This window comes from Microcaecilia unicolor, chromosome 13 (genome assembly GCF_901765095.1).
Source record: "Microcaecilia unicolor chromosome 13, aMicUni1.1, whole genome shotgun sequence".
Taxonomy (NCBI): domain Eukaryota; kingdom Metazoa; phylum Chordata; class Amphibia; order Gymnophiona; family Siphonopidae; genus Microcaecilia; species Microcaecilia unicolor.
This window is the reverse complement of record NC_044043.1, coordinates 23,927,712-23,942,018: the sequence shown is the minus strand read 5'-3', so window position 1 is coordinate 23,942,018 and position 14,307 is coordinate 23,927,712. Positions and strand designations below refer to the sequence as shown.

The 14,307-nt window shown below is 46.4% G+C and overlaps 1 protein-coding gene across 1 annotated transcript in view; it reads right to left on the bottom strand.

The window, feature by feature from the left end:
• The window catches only part of LOC115456472 (desmocollin-3-like), a 209,431-nt gene extending 200,625 nt beyond the window's left edge, over positions 1-8,806 (bottom strand). The window contains exon 1 of the mRNA XM_030185558.1: positions 8,471-8,806. Within this exon, the coding sequence (XP_030041418.1) occupies positions 8,471-8,518 (48 nt within the window). The 5' untranslated portion in view covers positions 8,519-8,806. The remainder of the gene's footprint in view (positions 1-8,470) is intronic.
• Between the last annotated feature and the right edge of the window lie 5,501 nt (positions 8,807-14,307).

Sequence of the window (14,307 nt, the reverse complement as noted above, 5' to 3'; positions counted from 1 at the left end):
ATTACAAAATATTGCTGTAAGTAAGTATGATTTTTAAGCTTCATACAAATTATAGAGCTACTCCTTTGTTAATCCAATTACATTGGTTACCAGTACAATCACATTCTTATTTCAAATTGGCCTGCACTGTCTAACATCTTCGAAGAAGCAGGACCAGAACATCTGACACAACTGTTCTCTTTTCCTAAGAATGTCAGACTCTTAAAGGTCTCATACATCATTTATTATTTAATTTCCTTCATCAAAAGGTGTGCAATATTCAAGGATTTTCATGAATTTCTATGGATTTCAGGCTGTTCAGTGTAGGAATTCTCTACCTAGAGATCTTAGATGTTTAAATTTCTACTCTTCCTTTTGACGTGCACTTAAAACTTTGTTTCAATTAACTTTATTTGTACTTCCCAGTTAATTTGTTGGTTCTTGTAATTATATTACTACCTTTGTAATCTGCTTTGTACTTTACAGGATTCAGCAAAATTATAAATCCCAGATTAGATTAGAATGAATGTGGTTGAGGTGCATGAGTAGTTGGTGGAGAACGGATTGTTAATGTGGGAAAAACCACATGTTTGGAAACGAGAGATGTGGTTTCTGCTGATTTGCACACACTTCCAAAACTGGTGGATGTTTATATTTCCTGGGTTTTAGAGGTGCAGGGCTTGGGAGTTAAGTTAGGGTGTTGTGGGAACAAATATACTACTACTACTATTTAACATTTCTAAAGCGCTACTAGGGTTACGCAGCGCTTTACAATTTAACATAGAAGGCCAGTCCCTGCTCAGAGAGCTTACAATCTAAAGAACAAATGTACAGTCAAGTAGGGGTTGTCAAATTGGGCCAGTCTAGATTTCCTGAAAGGTATAAAGGTTAGGTGCCAAAAGCCACATTGAAGAGGTGGGCTTTGAGTAAGGATTTGAAGATGGGTAGGGAGGGGGCTTGGCGTAAGGGCTCAGGAAGTTTATTCCAAGCACAGGGTGAGGCGAGGCAGAATGGGCGGAGCCTGGAGTTGGCGGTGGTGGAGAAGGGTACTGAAAGGTGGGATTTGTCTTGAGAGCGGAGGTTACGGGTAGGAACGTAGGGGGAGATGAGGGTAGAGAGGTAGGGAGGGGCTGCAGATCGAGTGCATTTGTAGGTTAGTAGGAGAAGCTTGAACTGTATGCAGTATCTAATTGAAAGCCAGTGAAGTGACTTGAGGAGAGGGGTGATATGAGTATATCGGTCCAGGCGGAAGATAAGACTTGCAGCAGAGTTCTGAATGGACTGAAGGGGGGATAGATGGCTACGTGGGAGGCCAGTGAGGAGTAGGTTGCAGTAGTCAAGGCGAGAGATAATGAGAGAGTGGATGAGAGTTCGGGTGGTGTGCTCAGAAAGGAAAGGGCGAATTTTGCTAATGTAGTAGAAGAAGAAGCGACAGGTCTTGGCTATCTGCTGGATGTGCGCCGAGAAGGAGAGGGAGGAGTCGAAGATGACTCCAAGGTTGCGGGCAGATGAGACGGGGAGGATGAGGGTGTTATCAACTGAGATAGAGAGTGGAGGGAGAGGAGAAGTGGGTTTTGGGTGGGAAGACAATAAGCTCGGTCTTGGCCATGTTCAGTTTCAGGTGGCGGTTGGACATCCAGGCAGCAATGAGCAGGCTGATACCTTGGCCTGGGTTCCTGCAGTGATGTCTGGTGTGGAGAGATAAAGCTGGGTGTCGTCGGCATAAAGATGATATTGGAAACCATGAGATGAGATCAGGGAGCCCAGGGAAGAGGTGTAGATTGAAAAAAGAAGGGGACCAAGGACAGATCCCTGAGGAACTCCAACAGAGAGCAGGATGGGGGTGGAGGAAGAACCATGAGAATGTACTCTGACGGTACAGTGGGAGAGATAAGAGGAGAACCAGGAGAGGACAGAGCCCTGGAACCCAAATGAGGATAGTGTGGCAAGGAGTAAATTGTGATTGACAGTGTCAAAAGCAGCGGATAGGTCGAGGAGGATGAGGATGGAATAGTGGCCTTTGGATTTGTTAAGTAGCAGTAGTAGTATTGCTATGAATGCAGTTTCTACAGGTACCATAGACTTGCTTCTGCCTTTTCCCATGCATCCTTAAAGTGTGGGGATGTCAGAATGCCATTGTGCTGTTCAGGACCTGAAAGTTAAGCTAACCGTGGCTTTAGGGCATATCCAGAAAGTTGACCTGAGGTTTCTGGGAGATACTGTAAGCAGCTCTGAACCTGGATGATCCCTGGTGATGTCAGAGTGTTTAGACTGGATGTCTCCCTACCTTTTGGGTTTAGTTGTAGTGCCAGCCCTCAGAGAGCAAAAGAGACCAGACCGGCTGTCTCCAAGGAACTGGGCATTCAAAAGAATTCACACCTCCTTGTAAATAGGAAAACATCAAACTGTGGAACAGGAAAGCTGGAAAAAGAGAATTCAGGGCCCCAATGTTCAAAATTCTGGCGCTATTCCAAATAGTGCAGTAAAAATACTGCCAAAATAGCGCAGAAAAAGAACACCTTAATGCTCAGTGCTGAGATGCAAATATAGGTGGGCTCATAGTCATGAGCATTAGGGAGTTCAGTGGGAGGATCGTGCTTTGGTACATGTGCAGAAGAGTTCTGCAGTAAGTGTGTGCATGCGCCTGATAATTATTATTATTAGCATTTGTATAGCGCTACCAGACGCATGCAGCGCTGAACACCTGACACAGAAAGACAGTCCCTGCTCCATAGAGCCAAATCCCAATGCAAATTAGACATCTGCCCTAACAGTCTAATAAGATCCGCACCCAAACAATTCAAAACAGACCTCATGAAACATATAAATTACAGGCTTCAAAATGGACTCTTTCCCACGGATAAAGGAAACATCCTCCTCACCCCGCTACCGAAAGATGATAAAAAAAGCACAATGGACCTAACTAATTACCGACCAGTAGCATCTATTCCACTCATGACCAAACTCATGGAAGGCATAGTGACGAAACAACTTACTGGATACTTAAATAAACACTCAGTTCTGCACGAGTCCCAATCAGGATTTCGAACGAACCACAGCACTGAAACTGTACTAGTATCTGCAATGAACTCATTCAAACAAGCAATTGCGACTGGTAACAACATCCTCCTCCTGCAATTCGACATGTCCAGTGCCTTTGACATGGTCAACCATGAAATACTAATACATATACTAGAATACTTCGGAATAGGAGGCACTGTCCTCAAATGGTTCAAAGGATTCTTGACCACAAGATCATACCAAGTAGAAACGAACGGGGACAGGTCACCTCCATGGACACCGGAATGTGGAGTCCCCCAGGGATCCCCTCTCTCACCAACATTATTCAACCTAATGATGATACCTCTAGCCAAACTACTAGCCAATCAAAACCTCAACCCATACATTTATGCAGATGATGTCACAATCTTAATCCCATTCAAACATGATCTAACTGAAATCACCAACGAGATCAACCAAAGCCTCCAAATAATGCACACCTAGGCAGATGCATTTCAACTAAAACTCAATGCAGAAAAAACACAATGTCTTGTACTCATCTCACAACATAACACAAAAAACTTCAACACCATAATAACACCACACTGTTCTCTTCCGGTCTCACAAAACTTGAAAATTCTCGGAGTCACCATTGACCGAAACCTCACTCGACACCCACGAGAAAAACACAACGAAAAAGATGTTCTACACCATGTGGAAACTTAAGAGAGTAAAACCTTTCTTCCCGAGATACATCTTCCATACCCTGGTACAATCAATGATAATAAGCCATCTGGACTACTGCAACGCACTATATGTCGGGTGCAAAGAACAGACAATCAAAAAACTCCAAACTGCCCACAATACAGCTGCCAGACTCATATTTGGAAAACCCAAATATGAAAGCACAAAACCCATAAGAGAGAAACTTCACTGGCTTCCACTTAAGGGGCGCATTGTGTTCAAGATCTGCACGATTGTACACAAAATCATTCATGCAGACGCCCCAATCTATATGCTCAACCTCGTGGACCTACCTCCCAGAAACGCCACAAGATCATCCCGCAAATTTCTCAACCTGCACTACCCCAGCTGCAAAGGACTTAAATACTAGCTGATGCATGCCACTACCTTTCTCTTACAAGAGCACGCAGATATGGAATGCATTACCTACAGACCTGAAAGCAATCAAAGAAACAGTTAATCTTTTGAAAATCTCTGAAAACATTCTTCTTCAACGAGGCCTACAATGGTGGGGGAATGTGGGATACAAATAATAATAATAATAATAGAGCTTACAATCTAAAAAAATACAGACAAACCCAAACATGAAGCACACATTGGTTACCTGTTTTCTGCAGCCTAAATATAAGCGTTTTTAATTATTTTTTAGCTTGGGCACTTATATTTAGGTGGAGGAAACAGATGCCAATGTGTATGTGTGTTTTCACTTTGGATGGTTTTAATTCTTTTTTTTTTTTTTACCATGGATGTTTTAATGTGTGTTTCTACTTCGGTCTGCTGTTTCTCATGATCAGTGCTTAAAGGCTTGCATGGGCTTCCTTCTGCTTCCAAAAGCAATCAAAACTGGCAGATTTTGCAGAAAGAATCAAGACAGAAGCATATGAATCATGAGAAATCCTCTCTTCCACCACTCTAACGCCTGCTCTGACCTGGCGTGATATTTTGCAGTTTTGTTTCAGGTGCTCTTTTCTGAGCATTGGGGAGGAATACAAAATCACCTCATTTACATGAGCTTGACTACATTTGTATGCTATCTGTGCTAGCGTGTTCGCTGTTTCCCATGCTAGACCCCTCTGAACATTCTGCTCATGTAAATGCAGGCGCTAGTACAGAGCTAATGGCCTTTAGCACCTGTGTTTATTTTTGAGCATCAGGGTCCATGTATAACACTAAATATGTATTTTCTAACATATTTCCACCATTCATGATGTATTATAAGCCACATTGAGCCTGCAAAGAGGTGGGAAAATGTGGGATAAGCAAATGCAATAAATAAATAACTATAAACACAGGAAGGGACAGACAGACATTCATTCATACCTACACTCACATCTACGCCTTTTCACCACTACAGGGTCTTTTACTAAAGTTTAGCTCAAGTTATCTGCAGCAGGATCCACAGGAATAAAATGGGCCCTGCTGCAGATAACTCGAGCTAAACTTTAGTAAAAGACCCCCTTAGATACCTACAGACAGACATTCATACCTATAGCCACATGTACACACCCACACTCCTTAGACACCCACAGAAGGACTCTCCCTCCCCCCCCCCACCCCCAGACACTTACAGACTCAGAGGGACAAGCAGCTCTGTAATAATTTTCTTTTCCAAGTGTTGTACATTTCTAATAAACCTATTTCTATATAAAATATCTTTTTCCAAGCCACACGGGATGCGGATAATTGCAGTAAACCACAGTAACATAGTACGTGACGGCAGAAAAAGACCTGTACAGTCCATCCAGTCTGCCCAACAAGATAAACTCATATGCACTACTTTATATGTATACCTGACCTTGATTTGTATCTGCCATTTTCAGGGCACAGACTGTAGAAGTCTGCCCAGCACTAGCCCCACCTCCTAACCAGTGGTGCTGCCACCCAATCTCTGCTAAGCTTCTCAGGATCCATTTCTTCTGAACATACCGCAGGAATAAGAAAAAGTTTCAAAATTTTACCGCAGGTGCACAGAGGTTATTTCCATGCCCTGCAGGAGCGGTAATAACCCCTGCACCTGCGGTACAAAGCCTACCTTTTTCCCATCCTTCCTCCCTTCCTTACAAGTCCGGTGTCGCTTGCTCGTTCTCCCTCCCCCTCTGCCGGGTCCTGTATCGCACTCTCACTCCCCCCCTGCAAGCTTTGGTGTCACTCCTGCACTCCAGCTGCAGCCTTTCTATCTTCCGGACTGCTGGCAGCGTTAGCAAAGTAAGCACGCTGCCTTTGCGCGGTCTGGAAGCCTTCTCTCTATTGCAAGTTCCTGTTTCCGCTCGCTGCAGAGAGAGTGGGAGCATAGCGGAGGTGGAGGAGTGACACCGGAGATTGCAGAGGGGAGAGGGAGAGTGCGACACAGGACCCGGAGGTGGGGGGTGGGACGGTGGGAGAGCGAGCGACACCGGACCTTGTGGGACCACGCAGGATGTGCATGCAGGACATCAAGAGTCAGGACTTACAGAAACAGATCAGCGAACATGCCAGAGACCGGCGCTGAAGAAGACTTCGGCTGGCGGGGGTTGGGGACCCCCGCCAGCAAAGGTACCTGGCGGTAGCAGGAGGAGATGTCGAAAGTGGCGGGGGTGGGTCAGAAGTGGCGGGGGGTTGGCGGCTGGGGGAGGTGGGCTAAAATGTGCCCCCCCATCTCGAGCTCTGGAGCCCCCTCCTGCTGAGGTCTGGCTAAGCCCCTGCTTGGAAGCAAGGGAATGAAAGAGAGAAAAGGGTGAAGCTGGGGTTTGAGATCCAGTGGAGGGTAGATGAGGGCTAATAGGATGGGAAGGAGGTCTAAGGAGACTGGATATTAAGGGAGAGACAGAGGGAGCAACGATAAAAGCTAGTGAGAAGTGAGAATTGAAACAGAGACTAAGGTGAAAGAAAGGGGGATAAAGTTAAACACAATGGGGGGAGGGAGGACATGAAAAGACAGATGTAGAGAAGGAAAGAAAGAAGCCAAGAGGAGAGAGAAGAAATGGAAACGCCAACGTGGAAAAGAATTCAGAGAAGACTGACCCGTGGAAAGTGGAAAAGAGATTAAGACCAGCCCAATTAGAAAAATACAAAGGTCGAAAAGAAATATTTTTATTTAGTACTTTTTAAGGACTGAGATGTGCCTGCTTTGTGAAATGTATGTCTTTTCTATTTTGCAGAGTGTTTCTCTTTTACCAGTGTTTACACAGCCTACAGAGTCTGGCTTTCTTGAGGGAGATCTCTATTTCAGTTTTTCTGTGGTTCCCTGTTTTGTATAGCGAGAAAAGAATTAAATGTGCTTGGAGTTGTATAATGATCAGAAAAATTAGTGCTGATTATTGATTGCTATGTGAATTAATATTCCATCACTGTTTCATTCCCCAGACCAGTCCAGTATTATTACATTTTAAGGGCATTTGTTTTAATTCATTTATGCAGTCCTTACATGCACATGATTTGGTTTTTAAACCCAAAGGGTTTAAATCTTAAGGGTGGGTAAACAGTGAGGCTTCTGTGGATAGGGACAGAGTTCATGGGGACAGGGCGGGAACGGGGTCAAACATTGTCGCCACGTTATTCTCTACTACAAATCCCACTGCCTCTGAGAAGTGAACCTGGGGCCATAGAAAAGGAACCCAAAATAACACGAAGAATAAGAGTAAAAAGAGATTACATCTTGGAACTGAGTACACTGTGAGTGTGTGAGAATGGGGTTTTCAACCCAGTCCTCTGGACACCCTCAGCTAGTCAAGTTTTCAGGATATCCACCATGATTATACAGTGGAGGCGGTGGCCGAGTGTGTCCTGAGGAGTGGCTCCAGAACCCCTTTAAATTCATCTCCTCAGTAACATCTCAAATTTTACCAGCTCAGTTTAAAAATTTAAATGAATTTTGTTCAACATATTCATTACACATAGTGCTACACAGAACAAATGAATTCAGAAAGGGTGAGGGTGAGCAGTTAAAACATTTCATTACCAAACAGAATCCATGCAGGTATCATCCAATAATGTTGTTGGAGCAGGTCAGATTCCAAAACAGTCAGCACAAAAATACTTGTATTCTACAGACACCAATGTTATTTAGTGATACCTTTAAAACAGCCCACATTTAACATTTCATCCATGAAACAGTTCTGACTTTTGCACAAGAACATGGCACCTTTTTACACTCTCACATCCAGTATGAGAAAATGTAAAAAAAAAAACCCACCACCACTACTAATGTTATTGTTTCCAAAGTAAACCAATCTGCATTTTTGAGTTATTCCTCTAAGGAAGGCGCAGAAAAGAGAAATTCATCTCCAGGCTGATTTCATGGGACGGTGTAAAAGCCAGATCTGCGGGAGATCCCGCTGTATCCGTTTTTTTATCTCTTGCCTGATTTCATTCTTTCTAAGCATCGATGACTGTAGAGACTTCGCGGTTGTTAATCAAGATAGTAGTAAGCAAAGGCAGAGAACAAAGTAACAGGAAGAGTCGGTCTTAAGGAAGATCAGTGAAAACATTTCCCACGTTCAACAGAGTGGAAAGCGAACCAACATCAAAGCTAAACAGCCTCTGTATCCAGCGGGTTCTCCCAGATATGGAAACGTACCACATACCCAGAAAATATTGAAGACCTCTAAAGATACCCGGCTGCATCATCACCAAATTCATGCTTACAAACATGTTTAACTTCTCGCCAGTGGCGTTCTGTACTGTGGTAGAAAATATCATGCCAAAATCGGAATTAATCCCTCGCCTTTCTAAAACGGTCCCTAAATAAGGGGGGAGAGAGCGCACTCACCGGTAGGACGAGGAGACAGGCGAGAGAGGTGCGGAAAGACAGCTGCATCTTGCCGGGCAACTGCACTGCGCGAGGTCTCTCTCTCGGCTCTGAGCTCTTTCTGGGTTCTGACCGGGCAGGTGGCTCGCGAGGAGGCAGCTGGAGCAGCGCGAGCTCCGTCCTCGGCAGGTGTGTGGCGGCGCGAGGAGCCCTGGCAGTTCAGTCTCTGTGGCTTGTTGCAAGGGCACCTGTACCGCCTTTCTCCTCCCTCCCAGCAGTGCAGGCGAACTTCACAGGGGTTTTTTTTTTTTCCCAAATTCCTTTTCTGCTCCCGTCAGCCTGTCAAGGAGGTTTAACTTTTTCTTAATTCTGGGTGTGCCCAAGCTGACTGATAACTAAAAAAAAATATATAATATGAATAACCCAGCGGGTTCTCCCAGAAACTTTGAACTGTGACTTTCCTTGCAACTTGTCCAGTCAATGAGAAGCAATACCTTCTCTAAACTCCTCCCCCGTTTGCCGCTTGTATGACACCATGCTCCCAAACCTGTCTGCCAGCGTTTGCTGAGAGGCTTGACTCTCAGGCTAGGTGGTGGAGGTGCCACCCTTCTCTCTCTGGACTCACTCTCCGCACGGCCGCTGAGACACTGAGCCAGGCCCAGAGCAAGGCCACCACACCCCCCCCCCCCCATTGCTACCACTGTCGCAGTGGCATTCCTAGGGTGGCTGACACCCGGGCCGGATCGCCGATACGCCCCCCCCCCCCCCCGAGTGCAGCACGCCCCCCACCCCCGGCGAAAGGACACACCTCCCCCCTCCCGGCGAAAGGACACCCTCCTTGGTGCATTTTTACCTGCTGGGGGGGTGCCGCGCACCTGTCTGCTTCGCTCGTTCCATGTTCCGGGGCAGAGGGAGCATGGAAAGAGCGGAGCAGTCAGGCGCACGGCACCACCCCCCAGCAGCGTGCAACCAGGCCAGACCGCACCCACCGCCCGCCCTAGGAACGCCACTGCACTGTCGCCTCCCTCTCCTGCTCTCAAGCCGCTGGCGCCGCAGTCCCCACCCTCCACCCGCCCAGACCCATCAATAGCCCCCCTCAGTCCGCCACCGGGCCCCCTGCATTCAAATCGGCAGCGCCTCAACTCCGTGTGAAAGCAACAGATCGCCTCCCTTCGGGCCTTCTCTCATTGTGTCCTGCCCTCATCTGATATAACTTCCTGTTTCCGCAAGGGCGGGACACAGTGAGGGAAGGCCCGAAGGGAGGGGATCTATCGCTTTCACACTGAGGTGAGGTGCTACCGATTTGAATGCAGGGGACCCGGCGGTGGACGGAGCGGGGCTGTCGACGAAGCCGAGGGCAGGCAGGTGAGACCGGGGACTGCAGCGCCGGCGACCTGGGAGCAGGAGAGAAGCCCGGAGAATTTTGTTCCCCCTGCCCCCCTCTAAGCGGCCCTGACTCTCCGTACACTCATGCACATGGCACAGAGTCAGCCAGTTTCTCTGTACGTCGCCCAGGCCAGACACACTGCCAGATTCTCTCAGCCAGTCACTTCCTCCCTCCCACTATCTTTGGTAAACAGACTGACAGCCTCTTTCGCCCTCTGAGAGTGAAAAAGAAAAGCTGGGTCAGTGAAAAGGTTTTCATAAGTGTGTCCATGTTTTGGCACACGGGATTCCTGTCTCAGGTGCAGGACTCTGGTTTCAGTTTCAGTGACTAGTAACCACCATGAAGTATGATGAGCAGTCTCTGAAACTTGGGAGCAAGCAACAGCATCATTGCTTTCAAGGCTAATAAAATAATTTTTTTTCTGTTATTGTGAATTGTCTCTGGGGTCCTTTTACTAAGCTGTGGGGAAAAAGGGCCCTATGGTAGCAGCAGGGGTCCTTTTTACCACAGTGGGTAAAATGCCCCTCCCCCCCCCCAAAAAAAAATTGCCATGTGGTAAGATAATCCTTACCGTATGGCCATGTGGTGGGGAGCACTTACTGAGGTGGCAATACATGGTGATGCCCAAAGGAAACTGGAGAGTCATGGGATCGGAGTCAGTGTATTATTGTGGATTATGAGCTGGTTAAAAGATAGGAAGCAGAGAGTAGGGTTGAATGGTCATTATTCTCGATGGAGAAGGGTAGTTAGTGGGGTCCCTCAGGAGTCTGTGCTGGGACCGCTGCTTTTTAACATAACTAATGAGATAATTAAATTTGCAGATGACACAAAGTTATCCAGGGTCGTCTCATCGCAGGAGGAGTGTGAAAGATTACAAAAGACCTCATGAGACTGGGGGATTGGGCATCCAAATGGCAGATGACAAGTGCAAAGTGATGCATGTGGGAAGGAGGAACCCGAATTACGGCTATGTCATGCAAGGTTCCGCTTTAGGAGTTACGGACCAAGAAAGGGATCTGGGAGTCACTGTGGATAGGACGTTGAAATCTTCAGCTCAATGTGCTGTGGCGGCTAAGAAGGCAAACAGAATGTTGAGTATTATTAGAAAAGGGATGGAAAACAAGCATGAGGATGTTGTAATGCCATTATATCGCTCCATGGTGCGACCGCACCTCGAGTATTGTGTTCAGTTCTGGTCGCCTCATCTCAAAAAAGATATAAAGAATTGGAGAAGGTGCAGAGAAGGGCGACAAAAATGATAAAAGGGATGGGACGGCTAGGACTCTTTAGCCTGGAGAAAAGGCGGCTGAGGGGTGATATGATAGAGGTCTACAAAATAATGAGTGGGGTAGAGCGGACAGATGTGAAGCATTTGTTTACACTTTCTAACAATAATAGAACCATGCTACAGAAAAAAAATTTCCAGAGCGCTGAGAAGTCTGGCAGGGGAGTATGGAATTGTAAGGTAGGATAAGGATTTGGATTTGGAACTGGCTCCCTCTCGTTCCCCATAGCAATCTCTCTTTCAAAAAGTTTAAATGCAAATTAAAATACTGGTTCTTTAGAGAAGCCTACAGTGATGGCACCTGATTGGGGTCCCAGTAAACAGTTTGGCTCCTCTGCCCCACTCTGTCCCTTTACTATCCCATCAAAAAATTGTAATTCTAAATATGCCTCTATACCACTATAGTGGTATAGCAAATTTAATAAAACTATAAATTTTATTTATTTAAAAAAATTATAACCTGCACATCTACAACCCTGAGTGGGGAACAATTTACAGACCTAACATGATTGCATTTCTTTTTTCCAAAAAGCAGTTTGATAGCAGTTTTCTGGATGAGTTGGCCATGATATAAAGAAATTCAGTAATTAAATTTTGTGACGATAAGGGCCAAAAGTAGTATTCTAAGAGAAGAAATCTTTAACATTGAATGGATAGAATGGATCTGTTGTAGCGTAAAAAGGCTATGCTGAGTAATTTTTGAAATCTGTTTCTGAAAAAATAAAGAAGTACTATCCAGATAGACCCCCAAGACCTTTACAGAATCTTTAAGGAGGGTGGCAGTGCTGTGAATGATGGAGGGGGGGGGGGGGGGGGGGAGAGAGAAGATGAGAGCATAGAAGAACACAGTGGGTCATTTGAATAGTGGATACAGTTATTTCCATTTTAATTAACAGTTAAGTCTCAAATCACCAAAGAGTAACAGAAGATGTTGGGATTTCCTGTACATATGTATTTTTGATAACAAAGAAACATGACAGTAGATAAAGACCATATGGAGGGGCATAACCAAACGGGGCGCCCAAGTTTTCCTGGGGCCATCCTTGCAGGACAGCTTCATAAAGGGGCGGGGAAACCCGTATTATCGAAACAAGATGGGCGTCCATCTTTCGTTTCGATAATACAGTCGGGGACGCCCAAATCTCAACATTTAGGTCAACCTTAGAGATGGTTGTCCTTAGGTCATCCTTAGAGATGGTCGTCCCCAGTTTTCGGTGATAATGGAAACCAAGGATGCCCATCTCAGAAACGACCAAATCCAAGCCATTTGGTTGTGGGAGGAGCCAGCATTTGTAGTGCACTGGTCCCCCTCACATGCCAGGACTTCACAAATTACCTTGTGTGCTGAGCTCCCCAAACACCCACTCCCCACAACTGTACACCACTACCATAGCCCTAAGAGGTGAAGGGGGTACAGTGGGTTTCTGGTGGGTTTTGAAGGGCTCACATTTACCACCACGTGTAACAGGTAGGGGGGATGGGTCTGGGTTCGCCTGCCTAAAGTGCACTGCACCCACTAAAACTGGTCCAGGGACCTGCATACTGCTGTCATGGAGCTGGCTGGCAAAATATATATATATTTTTTTTTTTTTTAGGGTGGGAGGGGATTAGTGGCCACTGAGGGAGTAAGGGGAGGTCATCCCCGATTCCCTACGGTGGTCATCTGGTCAGTTTGGGCACCTTTTTGAGGCTTGGTCGTAAGAAAAAAATGGACCAAGTAAAGTCGGCCAAGTGCTCGTCAGGGACGCCTTTCTTTTTTCCATTATCAGCCGAGGACGCCCATCTCTTAAGCACGCCCCAGTCCCACCTTCGCTACGCTGCCAACACGCCCCCCCGTGAACTTTGGTCGTCCCCGCGATGGAAAGCAGTTGAAGGCGCCCAAAATCGGCTTTCGATTATGCCGATTTGGGCGACCCTGAGAGAAGGACGCCCATCTCCCGATTTGTGTCGGAAGATGGGCACCCTTCTCTTTTGAAAATAAGCCTGATCTATCCAGTCTGCCCATTCCAACCATCTACTCTCTCTCTCTCTCTTTCTCTCCTTTAGAGTCTGTCCCATGCTTTCTTGAATTGGGATACAGTTTATGTCTCCACCAGAAGACCATTCCATGTAAAGGTAATAATAATAAAAATAATACCCCCATGATGCACTACTTTGACTTGTGTGTTTTGAGGATACCAGTAGTGCAACCCAAGCCAAGATAGGTCTTAGTTGATGGGACAGACTAAGGGGCACATTTTCAAAACAGAAAAACATTTCAAAATGGCATAAGGGCCATTTCTCTGGAAAATGTCCAAACTGCCATTTTCAAAACTTAGATTTCAGACATTTTCCTCTTCAGTGCATCTAAATCACAAGGGGGCATGTTGGGATTGGGATTTGAGTGTTCCCAAAACTTGGACATTTTTCTGTCAAAATGAAACAAAGCAAAAATGTCCAGAGCTAAAAGTTAAACATTTTGGTGTACAGCTGTTTCAATTATGACTAAAGTCACAAAAAGGTGCCCTAAATGACCACTGGAGAGATTAAGACATGACCACCTCTCACCCACCAAAGATGTGAAAGAAACGGTACATATGGTACATACCAGAGTCTATGACAGCTTCAGATGTTATGGACAGTCCTATTAGAGCAGCAAGCAGGTCCCTGGAGTAGCCTAGTGGTCGGTGCAGTAGATTGTAGAGAAGGGGACCCAGGCCCGTATCCCACTGGTACACATGTACCTAACTGTCCTGTTGTGGTTGTTGGTGAGCCCTTAGGTTCCCTGAGGCCTGGAAAGACCTCCGAGGACCGCCGCGCACCCCGAATCTTCACCCGCGGCGACCGCCGTTCACCGAGGGTTGAGCCCTCAGCTGCAGGTGGCCAGCAGGACTGCTGGAACCGCGGGGTGACGGACGGCTTGGCTGGTCGTCAGCAACTTAGTCTCTAGAGGGCAGCTAGCAAGGACGGCTAGCGCAGAAAAGGACACAGTCTCTGAAGGGGCTAGCAAGGACGGCTAGCTGGAATAGGAACGCAGTCTCTGGAGGTGGCTAGCAAGGGCGGCTAGCTTGAAGAGGACATGGACTCCGAAGGTGGCTAGCAAGGACGGCTAGCTGAAGAGGACACCGTCTCTGAAGGGGGCTAGCAAGGACGGCTAGCTGACGAGGACACAGTCTCTGAAGGGGGCTAGCAAGGACGGCTAGCTGA